The sequence below is a fragment of the Xenopus tropicalis genome, chromosome 3, assembly GCF_000004195.4.
Source record: "Xenopus tropicalis strain Nigerian chromosome 3, UCB_Xtro_10.0, whole genome shotgun sequence".
In the NCBI taxonomy this organism is placed as follows: Eukaryota; Metazoa; Chordata; class Amphibia; order Anura; family Pipidae; genus Xenopus; species Xenopus tropicalis.
Genome location: NC_030679.2, coordinates 39575376 through 39594610, shown reverse-complemented (window position 1 = coordinate 39594610; position 19235 = coordinate 39575376). Strand labels below are relative to the sequence as shown.

Here is a 19235-nt window from a genome sequence, read left to right as displayed (position 1 = left end):
ATAGGCACATGGCATGGATGAAGTCGAATAGCATTGTTCTAGACACCTGTTTTCCAGATCCCAATACTTTAGCATAAGATTCCTAAAAATCCAGTCTGGCTCATTTATGTCCCTAACTGCAGTGAGCAAAGTGCAATGACCATGTTTTGTTCCCCCCTCATGATGCAGTATTTTTCCCAGAATTTCAGAATCATTGCGGACATGAAGGCATTTTAAATTTGATGAAATTGCTCTGCATCTGGTGCAACCGCGCCCAATTTGAGATCAAGTGAATGTGCAGTTGAATTTCTCAGATTTTTTAGGTTCCAAACCCAGCCACTCTGCAACAAAATCTTTAAAGAAATACTGGCACTGGAAAATAAGTCCCCGTGCAACTTGGGAAAAAACATTATGTAGGAAACCAATAGGTTATCTGAAAGCAGTTCTATTGTGTAGTGCTGGCTCCTTCTGAAAGCTCAGGATCAGGCACAATGCACTGAGATGGCTGCCTACACATCAATATTACAGGTAAAAGAAATACATTTATTGGTTCAAGAATAACATTTTAAATGGTAGAGTAAATTATTTGCAATATAAACAGTGTAATTTAGAAATAAAAACAACATCATAAAAATCGCAACAAAATTTCTTTGTTTATTTAATGTTTAACATTTATTTTATTTTTTACATAAGCATTAGGCTAATGCCACACAGGACTGATGATTAACACTGGCATCAGACTTTCCCTTTGCCTATACAAGGAGCTACTGTGTTGCCCAGGGTGCAGGACAACAGAGCAGATTTCAGCACCGAAATGCATACTGGAAGGTTTTGGCAGGGCAACAGCTCTGTGTGCAAATTTTGCACCTTGCACACTTTACTTTCTTTATAAATGAGCCCTACTGTTTTATGGCAAAAGTATACACTAGCGACACATTTAAAAAATGTCTTTAGGAGCCCTCATAGTTAAAATTGTTACGTACATAAAGAACAAGTTTTGTGCACAACCTCCCAACATTATCATCTTTGCCCTGTTGCATTTGTAGTGTTTGCAAACTGACTCTTGCACAATTAGAGGGGAGCAGACGCAAGGTGCTGTACTCAACACAAATGCTATTCTATTACTTTTTTCATGAGTCCCAATTAATTCTTAATAAGGTAGCGTGGATTCTACTGTTACATGAGAGGATATTAAGCCCCTAATGTATTATTAATGTATGCAGCAAGGCATAAAGAGAGCACTGGAGAGCTTATTCTACAAGATGCAGGCACCCAGCTACACGGTAAAACAAAATTAATGATAAAGAAACCCTTTCAGCTCGCTGTTCATGGAGGAACTTCAGAGAAAATTAAGCCAACGACATGAAGAAAGGCCTCGTAAAGTCAGGTTTAAAATATCTTCAGCATACAGTGGAAGAGTTTTAAAGCAGGTGTTTGAAGATGGCCACGAACTGGAGTCTCCAGAAGAAGAATATCCTCATAGTTTTGTACATGAAAGTTTTGAGCACTCTGAGCAATATTATAGCTCAGGCGAGGTCCATCCTCGATTCTATCCAACTACTCGTCTGACAGCCAAAAGAATAAGTGTTTTCAGAGACGGTACCACTTATAGATTATCAGGTGACCCAATTTTGTCTGATGACCATGGAATGAACCAGACTGTAAGTAAAAAGTATGATGCAAATGCTTACATGCTGCACAGATATACCTTTACTTTTCATTCCCACAATACAATCCTTCCATGCTTTGACAACATTTTATATATATAAAAAATGTATATGTCATAGATGCTAAATTGCGGTGAATGATGGTGAAATATACTGAGAAAGTATTTATGACCATGTTATTATGAAGCAGTAGGAATGCTATCTGGACCCAATTACACCATAGGGCTGAAATAAGTTACCCTTTACTGTTCTGTGCTCTCCCTGTTTCCTGATCATTTAGAAATGTAGGGGGATATTTACTTTAATGGGAGCAGTTATAAAGAACTGTGAATAGATGTTCTTTAAAGAGAGCACAACAGGAACTGTCATATAAATATAAAATATCGGTATATCTAAAATATAAATTTAATAAATTTGGCATAATTCTTTTCATTCTGCACTATAGCCATGTTTTCATAGGGCAGTCAGTTGTAACACAATGGAAAGCATTTTTTTTTCCTAATCTAGACTGGAATTTAGTTTTGTCCAATTTCCATGCCACTAAGTAAAAATTTGTTGGGAAACAATTCATGGTCCAGCATATTGCATCAGGGTGTAACCCCTTTGTGCACTTACAAAGTGGTTTGTGCACATAAAATGCTGGGAAATACAGAACTTATCTATAGGTATGTGGCAATAAATGATATTTGGATATATGTTTCTCCAGGGTGTTCAGTAATTACCAGTCACACAGCAGCAACAACATATTATTAACAACTCAACATGAACCTCTTTGGGAAAACCTAAACTTAAATGATCTTGTTAAAGGAGTGGTTCACCTTTAAATTAACATTTAGGGGCTGATTTACTTACCCACGAACGGGTCGAAATGAGTCCGATTGCGTTTTTTTCGTAATGATCGGTATTTTGCGATTTTTTCGTATGTTTTGCGATTCTTTACGAATTTTTCGTTACCAATACGATTTTTGCGTAAAAACGCGAGTTTTTCGTAGCCATTACGAAAGTTGCGTAAAATCTGGCGATTTTTCGTAGCGTTAAAACTTGCGCAAAAAGTTGCGCTTTTTTCGTAGCGTTAAAACTTACGCGAAACTTTGCACCTTTTAAGTTTTAACGCTACGAAAAATGCGCAACTACGAAAAATGCGCAACTTTTCGCGTAAGTTTTAACGCTACTTTTTACGCAACTTTCGTAATGGATACGAAAAACTCGCGTTTTTACGCAAAAATCGTATTGGTAACGAAAAATTCGTAAAGAATCCGAAAAAATCGCAAAACATACGAAAAAGTCGCAAAATGTTCGTTTTCAAGTCGGAACTTTTCCAATTCGGGTCGGATTCGTGGGTTAGTAAATCAGCCCCTTAGTATGATGTAGAGAGTGCTATTCTGAGACAATTTGCAATTGGTTTTCATTTTTTATTAATTGTGGTTTTGAATTATTTAGCTTTTTGTTTGGCAGCTCTCCAGTTGGAATTTCAGCAGCTATCTAGTTGTTAAGGTCCAATTAAAACTAGCAACCAGGAAATGGTTTGATAGAAAGACAGGGATATGACAAGAGGAAGGCCTACATTGAAAAATAAGTAATAAAATGTAAAAATAACAATAATATTGTAGCCTCACACAGCAATTGTTTTTTGGTTGCTGGGGTTAGTGACCCCTATTTGAAAGCTGTAGAAAGGCAGAAGAGGAAGGCAAACAATTCAAAAACCATAAAAAATGATACTGAAAGTTAACCTTAAGGTAAACTGCCCCTTTAACCCTAAACATCAAACCTTTAGATACATTCTTAAATCTTTTGGGAAACCTTTAACATTAAATCCATCTGGAAAAGCAAAGAAAATATGTATTTTATGGAACTGACAAATTAGAGAGAATGCGGCAAAGAATAAAGATTTCAATATGCGTTTTAGGGAAAAGCAGCAAAATGTTTATGGAATAACTCCTGTCTCCCTTTGTTTTATGCCTTAAGTTCCATCCCCATTGTTTCATCAGAATAGTAAATGCTGCTGTTGAGTGAAAGGCTGCTACTGTGGATACTGAGGTCCTCACAATGTCAGCTAAAACAAATTACTTAAAGAATTGCAGCATACCATTACGATAATGAAGAGTTCAAAGCTAGATCTCTTATTCAACAAAACATTATTTTATTTATACAGGTATGGGATCCATTATGCAGCACCCTGTTACCAAGAAAGCTCCAAATTACTTAAAGACCAACTCCATTTAAAAACAAATAATTCATATTTTAAAAAATAATTTCTTTTTTCTCTGTAATAATAAAACAGTACTTTGTACTTTATCCCAATCCTTATTGGAGGCAAAACAATTTTATTGGGTTTAATGTTTTAATGGTTGATTAGTAGACTTAAGGTATGAATATCCAAATTATGGAAAGACCTCTTATCTGTAAAACCACAGGTCCCGAACATTCTGGATAACAGGTCCCACCCCTGTAGAGCACCAACATGTTTATGTAGTTCTTGTGCCAGTACAGCTTACTGCGTCCCCTATCATACTCACACAAGGGTCGATTTCATCCAGAGCCAATTAACTTGAATGTTTTTGGAGCATGTGGAGGGGTGTGAACCAAGCAGACATGGGGAAATTATAGAAATTCATGTAAAAGTGTTGGGGTCAGAATTAAACTCAGGCAAGGCAGCAGTGCTGTGCTGCACTATTTTGAAGTATAAAATTAGGGGCTCTGCAACATAGAGTTTACAAATTTGCCTCAGGCAGCAGCGCCCCATGAGTTACCAAAAAGTTGCTCCTGGTAATCTAAAGAGATGGATTTCCAGTTATGAAACCAAAAATGTGGCTCTTCTCTTGGCACTAGCACTGTGCCCCCCCGGACCCCGTCCGGCACAGAAAATGTAAGCACTGGGGGGCAGCATCACAGGAGCCACTTCAGGGCCCCTTAGGGTGCAGAATCACCTGAGTAACATATAATGCAAAAAGAAAAAATCGGTTGTGCTATCCAAAATAGAGTCTATAGTAAAGTTAACTTGGAGTACATATTCCTAAAAGCCATGGTTTCTGGCTATAGACATGTTAAGTGCAAAATACAAAAAGGAAGTCACTCAAGATTTAGTAGGTGCCGTTTTTTGCCCCTACTGAATTGTGAGTGACTTCCTTTTTGTATTTTGCACCTGAGTAACATAACAGAGGGGACAGGACAGAAAGGGGTGATGATCAATAGAGAGAAACAAATTTCAATTGGCAATGAAGAATGGTATGATATCTTAAACAGAAAAATGTAACAGAGCTAACTATGACACATATATATATAGTATATAAGATGCTAGTGTTATATATAGCATTTAAGATGGTAGTGCTATACAGGTATCGGACCCTTTATCAGGAAACCCATAATCCAGAAAGTTCTGAATTACGGAAAGGCCATCTCCCATAGACTCCATCATTTAATCAAATAATTCACATTTTCAAAAATGGTTTCCTTTTTCTCTGTACTAATAAAACAGTACCTTGAACTTGATCCCAACTAAGATATAATTAATCCTTATTGGAGGCAAAACAATCCTTTTGGGTTTAATTACTGTTTAAATTTTTTTTTTTTTTTTAGAAAACTCAAGGTAGAAGATCCAAATTATGGAAAAAAACCCTTATCCGGAAAACCCCAGGTCCCAAGCATTCTGGATAATGGGTTTCATTCTTATATTACCAAACCCACAGCAATCTTTATCTCTGATTTGTGATAGTTCTCACTTATTTTAATTATATAAGAATGTTGCTACCCTACTTCAAAGGCAACATAATTTAATTTAAAGATGAAAGGACTACAGACCTCGAACTGCTACCAACAAATCCCATCATTCTCAGTCATTAGCTTTCTGAGAGACGTAAGCTGTAGGTCATTACAATCATTTAAACCCAAGAACTTTCTTGGAGGCCTGTGAAGTACTGTGAAGTGCTTAGTTGCCTCCAGTCTGACCCCATATGATCACTGAAAGCAGAACACAGAAAGTGTTCTAAGCTTAAATCTTACAAGATTTGCATGGTAGAGCTAAACAAACACGTTTTATGCTCCTATGGAATAACATATAAAACATCCATTCTTATCTCATCCATCATGCTGATTTGTATTCTAAGGCCCCGAGAATCCTAACTTAAGTACTCTGGATATGTAAATGAGAACTTTAGGCATTTTCCGAATACTTAAATCTTTATATGATATAATATACGGAGCCTGGAGCCTGGCGGCTCACAGTTAGATTACTTTGCCTCTAATCAAATCTGAAACACAGTTTATCACTCAGTGGACTGAATAAAAAAAACAGCCTCTTTCCACACCACAATCATTTTGCAAAATGTACTGTAGGGCACAGTGTAGCTGATAGCATGAGCAGAATACAGCAAAGGGTCTTTAGAGGATGTATGCAAGCTAGTGCTATTGTCTATATTTGTGGTTAAAGGCTACATATTTTTAAACAAAGAATAACAACAACTATAAAATTGAAGCCTCAGATAAAATCAGTAATTTGGCTACTGGGATCAGTGACCCCAATAACTAGAGAGCATTTTTAAATAATTTAAAACAGTATCAAACAAAATATAATTGGATTATAATGTTGCTCAGAATAGGCCAATACAGTATATAATATACTACATGCAAATTTAACCCCTCTTAAATGGTTGCCTATATCACTCTTATACAATATATTATCAAACACTTATCTAAAGTTCCATTTTTTATTTAACACTTTAGGTTCTTAATTTACATGTAACCTGAAAACTTTGGGTGCTACAAGTGCACTCACTGATACAAGGGAACACTGGAATTACCCCCAAGTACCAGCTGACAGTAACTGCCACCTAAAATTTTCACATCCACTTTAATGGTTTAATGCCAGCATTAAATAACAGGATTAAATATTGGGCACCCTAAGGGCTCTGGCACACGGGGAGATTAGTCGCCCGCGGCAAAACTCCCTGTTCGCGGGCGACTAATCTCCCCGAGTTGCCTTCCCCCTGCCATCCCACCGGCGAACATGTAAGTCGCTGGCGGGATGGCAGACGCGGCGGCGCAATTTCGCGCAAATCGACGAAAAAGACTCGCAAGTCTTTTTGCCACGGGCGACTAATCTCCCCGTGTGCCAGAGCCCTAAAAGAAAACACACAGCTTTATCAAATCACCATTTATTTTACACTGCTTTTTACACTATAATTCTCGCATAAATAATTTTACACAGCATCATAGGTCTTTTAGGGTGCATCCACAATTACACTGGAATTCTAGTAAAAATGCGGTGGTAAAAAACATGGCAGATTTGCATCTGAAGTGAGCCATGGCATTTGTTCTACATTTTATTACTGCTTGTATTTTTTAGAGTAATGTGATAGACTTCGGCAAGATCATAATCTATACCAATAATTTAAAGATTATACGTACTCCAGTGGACAAAACGGGTTCCCCTGAAAGCCAGAAACGCTTGCACAAAGGTGGAAGACAAAGTTATGAAGGGGAAATACGCTCTACATTAACAGAAGCACATGAAAATCCTGCAGAGCAAAATGTACAGGTAAAACATATTTACTGTTCCCTTTTGTTAAGATTGCTTTAGCCATTACACCTCAATCATCTGCTCTTCTTGCTTGCTCGCTTTGCATGTTGCCCGATCCTTACATCATATGCATGCGCCTAGAGAGTGAACCAGTGCACCCATTCATTAATCATGTGTGTGGTCCCCAGCATGGCCACCCATACCAGGACCTCCCTCAGTAGGGACATGGCACTCAACACGGTGCAATTCTTTTTCAAAAATTGTATTGTTTCCCCATCCTAAGGTTGCTACCTTCCTTCATTTGCAATCTAAACAGGGGTGTGCTATGCCCCTTACCTATCAATGACAAAGAGTACTCAGTATGCCGAGCCCCCTAGAACCACACACATACACACGGATTGTATTCCTGTTCATTAGTCTTCTTCTCCAATTTTGTACTTAAACCCAGACTTTCTGGTAATTTAATGCTATTTAAAATTTAGCCAACAGCAATAGAAAACAACTAGTTATTTCTAGATATCCTTCTTTGGGTATGTACCAACTGTTTTAACTTGTATATGCCCTGCACTGGGTTTTCATGAATTCCATAAACTCTACAAGTGTTTTAACCTGTGCTGTGGGCCTACCCAAAGATGTGGACATCAATACTGAAAGCAAAAGAAAAAATCAAGATCATTTTTTTTTTGCACTCAGCATCGGTCTCTGCTCATATAAATACCAGAGACCGAGTGATTTTTTTAATACTTGCATTTCTGTGTGGTGGAATTCACAACATAAACAATGGCAAACGCCTCTCAGCATGAACCCAATATTTCCAGGCACAACATCCATGACCCTATAACTCTACGGAATGTGCAATGTTTTTCTTCAAAATATTTACTGTAGGATCCCAAGGCTACTTGCATAGCATTTACAGACTGCACTATATTCACTATCTAACCCAGGTTTAATATGCCTCAGTGAAATGATCTCATGGTATTTTTCCACAGGGAGGTAACTATGTAAGCTATTTGCACTTAAGCAAATGAAGTATTTATAGTGACTCTGATTTCCATTGTGACTGAAATACATCCTGGTGTATTTTCAGGAAGATGATGAGAGCTGCCAGTGCCCCCAGTGCAGAGGATCCGGCTGCACTCCATGTTCTTTGTGCCATGGCAGCAAGTTTTCCATGTTGGCAAATCGCTTTAAAGAATCCTATAAGTCCTTGAGATGCCCTGCTTGCGATGAGAAAGGACGCCAGCCATGCCAGATATGCTGTCATTAACACTCCAAAACATTCCTGTTTCCTACCTATACAATAACACTTAAGATGAGAATTTCTAAATGCATCCTCTAGCTTCTATATGAGTAAAATACAGAGATAACATACAAATACAGAGAGTCACATCCCTACAGAATACAGAATGGGAGGTCAAACGGAATTCAGGAGCAGAAGGACAGTGCCTCAGTTGATCATTAAATGCAATGTATGATAAGTGTTAAGAATTAATGACACAACTGGGTAGGGAACCATGCAAGCAAGAGCTCACCATATTGCACCACACAAATCATTTAAATATCTACAAACAACACAAAAAATGACACTGCTTTATGCAATACTGATTTTATCTGGTACATACATCTTTTAAAACTTAAAAGGTGGTCCATAGACTGGACAGCTCTTACAAACGCAGTGCACTTTGCAAATTGCCATTTTTTTCCCCACTATGCAGCATTTTTTTCCAGAATTCCAGCATCATTGCAGCCACACACGTTGTAGTTGTTGTGTCTGGTGAAACTGCACCAACATAGATGTAAAAATAGAGTGGCATCATTAACAGAATGAGATTCCCTTGGTGCAACTCCTCAGTCGAAGCCAGGAACTTCTGCCAGGTCCAGACAGGGGGTAATTCCAGGGTCCCCTTGCCTTAATTAGCAAGCTTCAGCAGTATTCATCATTGCAACCTGCTCAGCTGCTGTGATGCTCCCTGCAGTAAGTACATATTATGAATGGTGTTAATGCATGTTTAAAATTGCATCCATTTTAGCACACTACACTTGCAGTAGTGTTTGCAACTGAGCCCTTTGCTGCAACATAATTATGAAATAAAAGCACAGAATAGACACTTTCATAAGTAGAGTTAGTTGGCTATGAGCGCATGCAGAGCCTATTCAGAAGTAAATAATTAAATTGTGCCCGCATTATGTACAGCCTATTTAAGGGAATATCAATAATGGCAAGAGTGGTTAGCCTCAAACAGTAAATTATTTAGTCTTCACAGTGTGCATATTCTCTGCAGCCCAAGTAATGTACCTGCCAATACAAGAGCTTAACTTTGGAGCTGCTGAATCATTTTACTGCTAGTGTGACAAGTAGTACTTGATAAAGAGTTTACCACTTTTGAAACACATTGTGTGAGCAATAAAGTAACTCAGCAGTTTAGCTCTGCTGTTGCATTGTGCTCTGATGTTTATCTCCTGTATGTAAGGAAATAAAAATGCAAGATAAACCCTAGTTATATCAGTCAGCTAATTAGACAAACGGCTGTAGAAAAAAGCAACTTGTTGTACCCTAAACAGCTGTCTAATGTGTCATTACCCGCTTTTCTTTTCCCTGGACACATGTAAATTTGATTGGTTGCTGATATAAAGTGGTACCAAATAAATGTTATATGATGTAGTATGTTTATTTCCCTTCTGGTGTTGTGTTTGCTGCGTGTATTGATTGCTCCCTTACCAATGTCTTACTTGGCCAGGTGCTTTGTGTTAAACACATAAGCATATATATTTGCCTTTGCAATAAATCTGCAATAGAGAGCTAATGTACTTTCTTGAGTAGCATTCTTTATATGGAGGTTTGACAAATATGACATAACACGCATTTTCAAACATAAAGTGCATCTTATGCCTAGCCTTAACCTTGAAGTGGCCAAGAAATACCCCACAAGAAAAACAATTTTTTCTATTTCTTTAATATATTTTGCCTTTCAGTACCATTTGAACTTTGTCACATTTAAAGGCTTTACCAACACTCTATATGGACTTAGCCATCAAGTTTAGACTTGGCCGAATGATCGGATTATAATTGCCGCTATGGGGATGTCGGATCGAGGAAAGCATCAACATGCAGATCCAGTCCTCAGTCCGACGGGAAAAGTAAACCAGTCTGATCAACATCTGCCTGATTTTCAGCCAGATATCAGTAAAGTAGGACTGTTGGAGGGCCCTGTACATGGGCTGAATTGGAAGGCTAATTGCGATAATCTGAAGAATTTGCCTGCAGGCTGACTAGTCAGCTATTTGACAGATGTGCTGGTCTATGTGGTTCATACTCCAAAGCAAACATCAGACTGGGTTATCAGTTTTTGACTGGTCAAAGGTTAATTTGCCATTCTACTCAATGGCACACACGTTGTTTATGACACACCATAATGTGCATTAGATGAGTAATCTGAGAGTATGCTTTCCGAAGGGCTTTCCACTGGCAACGCCAATTGTTGTCAGTGGAAAGCCATTTCTTAGCAGTTAGTCGCCCCCGATAGCAGAGATCTATCGCGGGTGACTGAACCGCTCTGTGGGTTCTTACCCAGGGGCCATGCCACTAGTGATATATAGCAGGTTAAAATAAATTCCATTGTTTCCTAAAACTCCTGCTCTTAGGAGCGAGAAAACCTATTTTAAGCATATTACAATAAGGTAAAACTAGGAAAATGTGCATGTACCTATTGGTCAACCCAAATGTCTATAAATGTTTTAAAACTTCTACATCTTGTTCTTGCCTGTGCCACAATGAATACAGCCTTATAGGAAATACAGGCCTTTGTTTCTTCCTGCATTCCCCTACACTTAAAGGAACAGTAACACCAAAAAATTTAAATGTTTTAAAGGAGAAGGAAAGTCATTTTGGCATTTTACTACCACTAGATTTGCCACATTAGGGCCACCTAGAACAATATATTTATTCTGCAGGAAGCATTGCCATACCTGAGTAAACATCTCTAGAAGCTTTCTCAGTTTGCTTAAGACAGCAGCTGCCATTTTAAATAGCTTCCTGTTTGCAGTCTAGCCTTTATAGCTCAGATCACACATTGCTAAGGGAAGGGGGAGGGAGTTCTTAGCATTCTTGTGGGAGGGGGGAGCAAGAGAGGAGAGAGCTGCGCAGACTCTGGCCCAGGGAATTAAGGATTTTTCTGAGAGGAAGTCCAGGGGGGAAATTTGGGACACTCTATAAATTTTTGGGTAACTTGGCAACCCTGCACTCTTCCTTGAGTGCAGACACACAAGAGTTGTGATTTAAGTGTAAGGGCGGATTCACAGTGTTTCTCTGCAGGCCAAAAAACCACTACGTGGCATAAGCCTACAAATCTCTCAGACGTGAATAGAGAGCTACGGGATTTATCCAGAATGCTATGGACCCAGGGTTTTCCGGATAAGGGATCTTACTGTAACTTGGATCTCCATAACTTATGTCTGCTAAAAATCATTTAAATATTGAATAAACCCAATAGGCTTGTTTTGCCTCCAATAAGGATTAATTATATCTTAGTTGGGATCAAGTACAAGGTACTGTTTTATATTTACAGAGAAAAAGGAAATCCTTTTTAAAAATTAAAATTATTTGCTTATAATGGAGAGTCTATGGGAGATAGCCTTTCCATAATTTGGAACCTTCTGGATAACGGATTTCCGGATAAGGGATCCCATACCTGTACTACACAGCAGCATAGAGTAACATTCTTTCACTAGTTAAGGAGAAAAACAACGTCAGATTTGGGTTAGCACCTCCTTTGCGTATAATACATTTGTACAAATTCATATTTATATTCCACGCTTAAAAGGTCCACATACTAAGGCCTGTTCCTGGAAAAAATATTCCAGTGTTAGTAAAGTACACAAGCAGCGCCAGTAGCGCACACTGAGGCAAGATAAAGGCACCCTCCCCCTCCTGCGCTCCGATATAGTAGCACCCAGGGGCACCAAGGGCAGAACTCTGCGCCTGCGCACAAGCCCACACTAAGCTGGGGCAGCTGAATTGTAGGCGGCATATTCGGTACATTTGCTCTGGCAAGCTGTGGGCACACGTGTGATCGCACGTCTGCTTTTGTTCCTTATTAATAAAGTTATTCTACAGGAGGGTTTCAAAACATGGCGCTCTAGAAATGAAAAAGCCAAAGTAAAGCAGAAGAGGGGGGGAGTGACGGAGGAGCAGGTGGGGGGAGAATTGGGGAGGGGGAAAGGTATTGGCCATACAGTTTGGTACGATGGGGATCGCCGTGGAGGCGAGGAAAGTTTATCCCTATCCCTTCCAACATGTTGTGACCAGCTACCTCAATAAGGTAAGTGCCATTATGTTGGATAATTTGCTTCACAGCTGTCAATCTCCTGCCACCCCTTCACCGCTCTGTAATCGGACATTCCAAAATCCTTACCCCGCCTCTTACACGCTGACTATCGCTGCTGAAGATGCAGCTTGGTATGATTGAAATAGTTGGAGGAGAAACATCTGCAGTTTATAAAGTTTGAGAAAGTTTTGGTGTAATCGCCGTGTAGCTGGCCTGTTGCTGATTGGCTGAGTCTGTCATATCATAATTAGTCCATATAGCCATGTTGTTTCATTTTGAAACCTCTTGTTTTTATCACTTAGTAAAAACCACAGAGAAATTAAAAATCAGCAATGATTAAAATGCCCACCTCCTTCTGTTAGTGAACATTTATGAATGGAGGACCTAATGCCCCCTCTACATATACCTAAATAAAGAGTGACAGGTGGGTTTGATGGCGTCCCCCTGTGACAGCCTAAGTGCCATTAGCAGTTTATGAAATCTTTATTAGTGTAAATTGCATGATTCTGAAGTTGTAATGTGTAAATAAAGGCAATAAATGGCACATATTTGAGCCAACTCAGACTGGTGTAACCCATTGGGGCAAACGGGCCAGGGAGGCATATTGTTGTTAAAAAGTGGCACCACACAATGCTGGATCTTTTTTCTAAGCTAAAACTTGTTTTTACTCCAGAATTTTACACTCACCAGTTAAACACACAACTGTCATTACATAGTTTTATAAATGTGCAGGATAGTTACTATGCCACTGAGGTTCAAATCCTGATATGTACCCAGTTTGTCTGCCATTCCTCTGTAACGCTAATGGTTCAAAAGTCAGTGGAAAAATGCATACTTTAATATTCCTTTACCTATATCTGCTATGTGCACTGTTGGGCTGAACACATGTCTGTCAGCTCACACACATTCAGGGGATGGACAGCAGTGGATAGTGCAAATGCAGTATACTCCTATCACTGCATTCTTGTTTCCTTGTATACATTCCAATCATGACTGTCCAACACTTGCCAGGATGGAATTACTGCAGTCACAGTCGCAAAGCTGCAAGCTAGCTCAGATACCATCTGATGAGCAATATTATTAATAAGGGATGTTCTTTATCTAAGCAATGAAACAATATGCATGGCAAAGTATTGCTTTTACTTGCCAGGTACAGTCTTTGACTTGGAGGGTTTGGTTTTAGAAGAAAAACTTGCTTGCAATGCAGATGGCAATGATACAATATTATGAATCGTTTAGAAGCAGCGTAATGACTTCTTTGGGTACTGTTTGTAACCAGATTTATATTGGAAAGAATGCTATTAAATGACTGAATAGATCACACGACAGAATGTAATGTACTGTTCTTCCTGTGCAGTCAGACCTCTTTATTATGTTCCTTCCCTTAGCTATGTACAATACCTGCAATGCTTTAGAAATCAAGTTATCCCATTTAATGGAATGTTTTATGCCCTTTGTCACTCTGGATGAAATAGATTAGTCATTTCCTTTATCATTGCAATGAAGGTTTTCTTGAAATCCTTGATTTTACCAGCTCACCAGTACATGCATGTGGTCGTTCATACATGTATACTGGCTTACTTGTATTGCACTGCAGAAAATGTGTCTTGTGAATAAATGTGCAGGAACTGCAACATGGTTACACATCACATTCCCCCTCTCAGACTTTGCCAGTATGTTGTACCTGGCAAATCATCTCACCAAATCATTGGTTTTGTGGGGCAAATTGTTATACACCATTACAATACCACATCTGTATCTGTAAGCTATAGTGACATTTTATATAGTAAAATTATATATAGTACAAGGCTGAAACAAGATGTGTCCAGTTATTGTTTGTGCCCACTTTTCAGGATGTGTACGCAGTAGAAACTGTATGCAAATATCCATCATATACAAATGTATGTACAGGTGAATCCTGCTTAACAGTTAGCTTGTTGCTTTTCGTGTGTTAGCCCTATTGAAATTATCTAATGGAATTGCCAGTACAACCACTTTACAAAGAGAATCCCACAATACAGCTCTCGAAATAAGACTACTTTTTTAAAGATTGCTCCTCTATCCCCCTAACCTCGTTCCTTTGGTAAAATCTGTTGGTGAATAGGCCATCAGAGAATTTATAACATGATTCCCCTTATATATTTATACATAGTAATCATCATCTCCAGAGTAAACAATACCAACATTCCCTAACTACTTGCGGGTCAGTTTTTCAGGTACTATGCTTCCATTTGTCAGGATAAAACTTTCTACAGGAAGAACTCCACATGCCATGTAACCATAATGTTTTAATCCATACCAAAAAAATAAGCGGTTAGGCCGAGTAGTTCTGAGATGGTGTAGTGATCTGCAAAAGTCAGTCTTTGCCAAAGCTAATCAGTAGGTGAGTGGTATTAGGATCTTTGTTTAAACTCTGCAGTATATGTCCATGGAAGCCGAGGCCTCCTCCATTCTTTTGTATGAGACTGCAGTTGTTCCAATTGCTTTTATATTAAATTGTATAAGAGTTCTAGCAGGGACACAGCCATGCAAATACAGTTAGAGTATTCTTACTGTGTGACTGGGCGGGTTGCCACTTTGGCATTATTTTACTGGCCTAGCCAGTAAAACACCTGCCATGACCAGAGTTGATATTACACATATTTAGCAAAATATATACATATATAGCAATATACTTGCTAGCAAATTTGTAATACCCATTTGTTCTCACCTGGGCCCACCCACTAAAGACTTTATCTGCTACAGCTACCACATTTAGGCAAATATGTACAAGGTATGAGTGGTACTCTGTAACAGTGTTTCCTCTCTCTCTGTGAAAGTTGACTGTCTATATTTCATGGCACTAGAGAACTGGTAAAGTGTACATTTTTCTGCTTCTGTGATTGCATTGAACCTGGCATTAGATGCTAGCAATTGCTGGATTTTCCTCAGAATTCTGATAATCATTCAATCTGAAAACACCCAGTAGGTGTAAATGAAAACAGATTAAAAGGATTTTGAAAAGTAAACTAAAAATCCATGAGCCAGAAAGTGAAGGAGAAACTAAGCCTGCAAACCTTATCAGTCATGCTAGGCAATGTCAGTACTTGCTGAAGTCCCATCAGGACTTGCTGTTAATCTTATAAGTAATGATAACATTTTCCTGTAATCATTTCAGTGAAAAATACCAGGTTTATAAGCAAGGATTTATGTTTGTCTTAATTTTTACTGGTTTTCTTTACTGTAAGTTAAAACAGTAACGTGTTGGACCCAATAGTTAAAGATAGTTATGAAGAAAAGGAATGGATAATGGTCATGGGTGAAGCAGATCCCTGCCTGAGCATGATGAGGTATGAACAAGATATAAACAAATCTGTATTATTGTCTTTATTGTGAGTATAGTGACATAATGACTTACTCATACTGTATATCTTTTAGGAGTACTTACATGTATTTACAGGTCAATAATAACCAATACTCCTTTTCCAGAATGCTGTTATTTAACAGAGGGCATATCCAAAAATAAGATGTGAATCCTAACCATTTCTGCACCTCTTGCAGTTTGGGAGAACATAATGTGGGAATAGCAGAATTGCTGTATGGCACCATGGCATAATTAGAGATATTCTCTTGTAACATGATATATTAAAGACCTCATAGGGAGTAGCTGGCCAGGACCCCTTAATCTTAGTCCAAAAAGACAGAAATATGACGATTGATCTTTCTTAAATCACTTGGGGCTAACATACTGTAGCTTCTATATTGCACTGGTGCAGTTACCAGAACAAACAAATAGTTTTGACCAGTTGATTAGAAATTGTGAAATAAAAGATCCATCCGTTACTATGGGTTACTGCACTAGTATGTTAATCATCCACAATGTGTTACAAACATTTCTGAGGCAATAATTAACAAAAATGATACCTTTATACCATTATTTTCTAACTAATATGAGAGCCACAGAAGATTTCAGCATTATCTGGTTTATTTTTAAAGCCAATTAAAAACCTATTATGAATATCATCATAGCCAATACATTACTTTATTGATATCTTTTATTCAAAAAATGTTACTCTGTATATGGTTGGCTCAGTCTTATTACATCACTGAAATGTAGTAAAGCATTACCAACTACTTGGTTGCTCAAACTCAAGGATCAGTTTTCAGATGATTTGTGAAGTAGCTCTCATATAACTGGAGGTGTGATGAATAGTTGTAGGGTGGCTCAGCGGTATGTACTGTATTTTTCTCCTTTTAGGCTTAATTCTTTAGAATGTTTGGTCTTTTTTCCCTTCTGTGTTGGTTAGAGGGTGCCCATGTTAAAGGTGCTGTTTAGTTGGTAAGCTCTGGGTGATACCTTATGTAAGCTGTAGGAGCCAGATTTCACAATATTAAAGCTAGCCATATACGCCAGATTTGCTTTTTCGCCCAACAAAAAGCACAATTATGCCACTCACAGGCAGGGTCAAATCGGGTTAATCCAATTGGGCAAACAATAGGATCATACTCTGCAGTCATACTCTATGTGTCCATGTGGTCCTCATCTGGCAACATTTTCAAACCTCCTCGATTGATATGTGGTTGGTTTTTGATATCAGCCAGGCAGGTCTGTCATTGGACCCCATACATAGGTCAAGAAGTTGCAGGGGACCAAGTCTAGGGATGGGGGGATGGTATGGGAAAACAAAACTCAATATTTGAGTTATTCTGCTGTCATACTAACTTATTTGTGCATAATATCAGCGCACAAATTACAGTAGAGAAGCCTGATAAAAGACACCATGAGTCAGCATATGGGCTGCTGTTTGTGCATGTGAAACAATGCCATGCTTGTCATATCCTAGTAAATCTGAATGACTGCCTTGCAGAAAATATTAAGGGGAGTTAAAATTGCCTTTAGTCCCCTGCGTCTGTACTACAAAGTGATGGCTTTACAGTAAGAGACATAGTTTAATGTTTTTTTTTTTTTATAGTTAAGGGAACCAAACAGCAGTTATAAATTGTAGATTTCACAGAACAATTGAAGCAGTGGCGCTGAAAACTGACAAGTGTTGTAACTGTATGGGGCCATATAAATGATCTTTTTTTCTAGTGAAAGAGCTAGTCGTTTTACACTAGTTGGGGTCATGCAGAGAAATCGATTATGAGGCCTTTGCCCTCCTATGCTGTGGGAGCCTGGTTGTCCAATGCATGGCTCTAAACAGAAGATTCCCCTTCTATTTTTATCGAGTGACTGGGCATCCAGGAAGTGTTTGGCAACCGCCCTATTTGCCCTACCCAAACACCAGCCTTAGGCCTCACATACTTTCTAAATAGATGACCCAAGCTATTGATGCTAGATTACTTTTAATGGTTCAGACTTGGGACAGTTTTCCTTTTCCGGTAGATATGAATGTAAATGCTGTGGTACTTAAAATGAACATTCAACTTTACATTAGCTTTAAGCATGTGGACCATATTATTCTGCCTCTATCCAGCCTGCAGCTGACAATGCTTTCTAGTTATCAGGGTCTGTTACCCTGGCAACCAAAATAAATTGACCACTCTCTACCATTCATCTTCCATTTTCATTTCAAAACTGCACCCTAATTGCCTGTATAATTAACCCCCTAGCAACCAGATAACTGTTCCATGTCTGAGGGAGAACAAAAAATGTAAATCATTTAACAACTACAAAAAAATATAAATGACCAATTGCAAGGTGTCTTAGCATTCTTATAATTGGTGAACAACCCATCATACTTTAAATGCATCTGGATGAAGCAGTTTGTTTTTACCTTCCCACCTAATTTAATATACTAGAGCAGTGATCCCCAACCCGCAGCTCATGAGCAACATGTTGCGCACCACCCCTTTGATGTTGCTCCCAGTAGCCCAAAGCTGGTGTCCATTTTTAAATCTTTGTCTTGAAGGCAAGTTTTGGAAGCACAGTGACACAGTTTTACTCCAAGCAGAGCCTCCTGCAGGCCAGCAGTCCACATGGGGCTACCAAACAGCAAATCAAAGCCTCTCACAGAGTGAGTTAGTTGCCCACAATAGATCTCTGCTACTGCGGGTGACTAACCACTCTGAAATGCTTTTCCACCGGCAACAATAGGAGTCGCAATAGAAGTCGCCTTCACATCACTTCGGCTTTCTGAAGTTGCACAAAGTAGTAATAGCTGCTACTAGTAGCTCTGTGTGCCTACACCCTAAAACCAAACACAGTGTCAATGCGAAAGTATGTCAAACAACAATTCAAATTCTAATTAGTAATAAAATACATGTAAAACCAGATGTAATAAAATGTCATGTCAAATGACATCTAACGTGATCTGACATGTTGTTCCATACTTAATTCAGTAAGGCTATGTATTCATTCAGTGTGAACTGCAATTGTAATCTAGAATTCTTCTATATAAACATGTATAAGTGAATATAAATGCAGTGTATGTTTTTATACTAGTCACAATAAATTTGCCAGTTTAAATAAATGTTTTTTTTGCATCTGAAATGGATTTTTCACATCAGCAATCAGATAAATATATATTACTCTATTGCTATGGAACACTCCAAGTTCACCAAGTCTTACAAATGCCTATAGAACACAATAAGCAGTTTGTAACATGCTTCTATATAACCCAATATTAATTATAAAATATGCCTGTGTTAGTGTCTTAGTGGAAACACTTGAATAATCACCTGTGAATATCTCCAAATGTACTTACAATTGTTGCACATTTGTTTAATGGGTTTACATTGTATTTAAGGTGCATTAAAAACACTCTCCAA

At 38.4% G+C, this 19235-nt stretch overlaps 2 protein-coding genes across 3 annotated transcripts in view; both read left to right on the top strand.

Moving 5' to 3' along the window:
- Positions 1-1259: 1259 nt before the first annotated feature.
- Positions 1260-9969, top strand: grxcr2 (glutaredoxin, cysteine rich 2). Of its 2 annotated transcripts, none has more exons than XM_031898814.1 (3): positions 1260-1640; positions 7039-7179; positions 8249-9969. In XM_031898814.1, the coding sequence occupies exons 1-3, from the start codon at positions 1308-1310 to the stop codon at positions 8426-8428; spliced, it is 654 nt and encodes a 217-aa protein (XP_031754674.1). In that variant the 5' UTR covers positions 1260-1307; the 3' UTR covers positions 8429-9969. The 2 variants fall into 2 exon arrangements, with proteins under 2 accessions (XP_031754674.1, XP_002935322.1); XM_002935276.5 differs by having other exon boundaries at positions 6988-7179.
- A 2404-nt stretch (positions 9970-12373) lies between these two features.
- The window catches only part of prelid2 (PRELI domain containing 2), a 45109-nt gene continuing 38247 nt past the window's right edge, over positions 12374-19235 (top strand). Inside the window, 1 exon segment of the mRNA NM_001016922.2 lies at positions 12374-12479. Coding sequence (NP_001016922.1) covers positions 12405-12479 — 75 coding nt within the window. The 5' untranslated portion in view covers positions 12374-12404.

Coding starts and splice junctions, on each gene's coding strand:
- grxcr2 (XM_002935276.5), top strand. CDS start 1,308: ATGGAGGAACTTCAGAGAAAATTAAGCCAACGACATGAAGAAAGGCCT. Junction 1,641..6,987: donor ACCATGGAATGAACCAGACT/GTAAGTAAAAAG, acceptor TGTATTTTTTAG/AGTAATGTGATAGACTTCGG. Junction 7,180..8,248: donor CTGCAGAGCAAAATGTACAG/GTAAAACATATT, acceptor GTGTATTTTCAG/GAAGATGATGAGAGCTGCCA.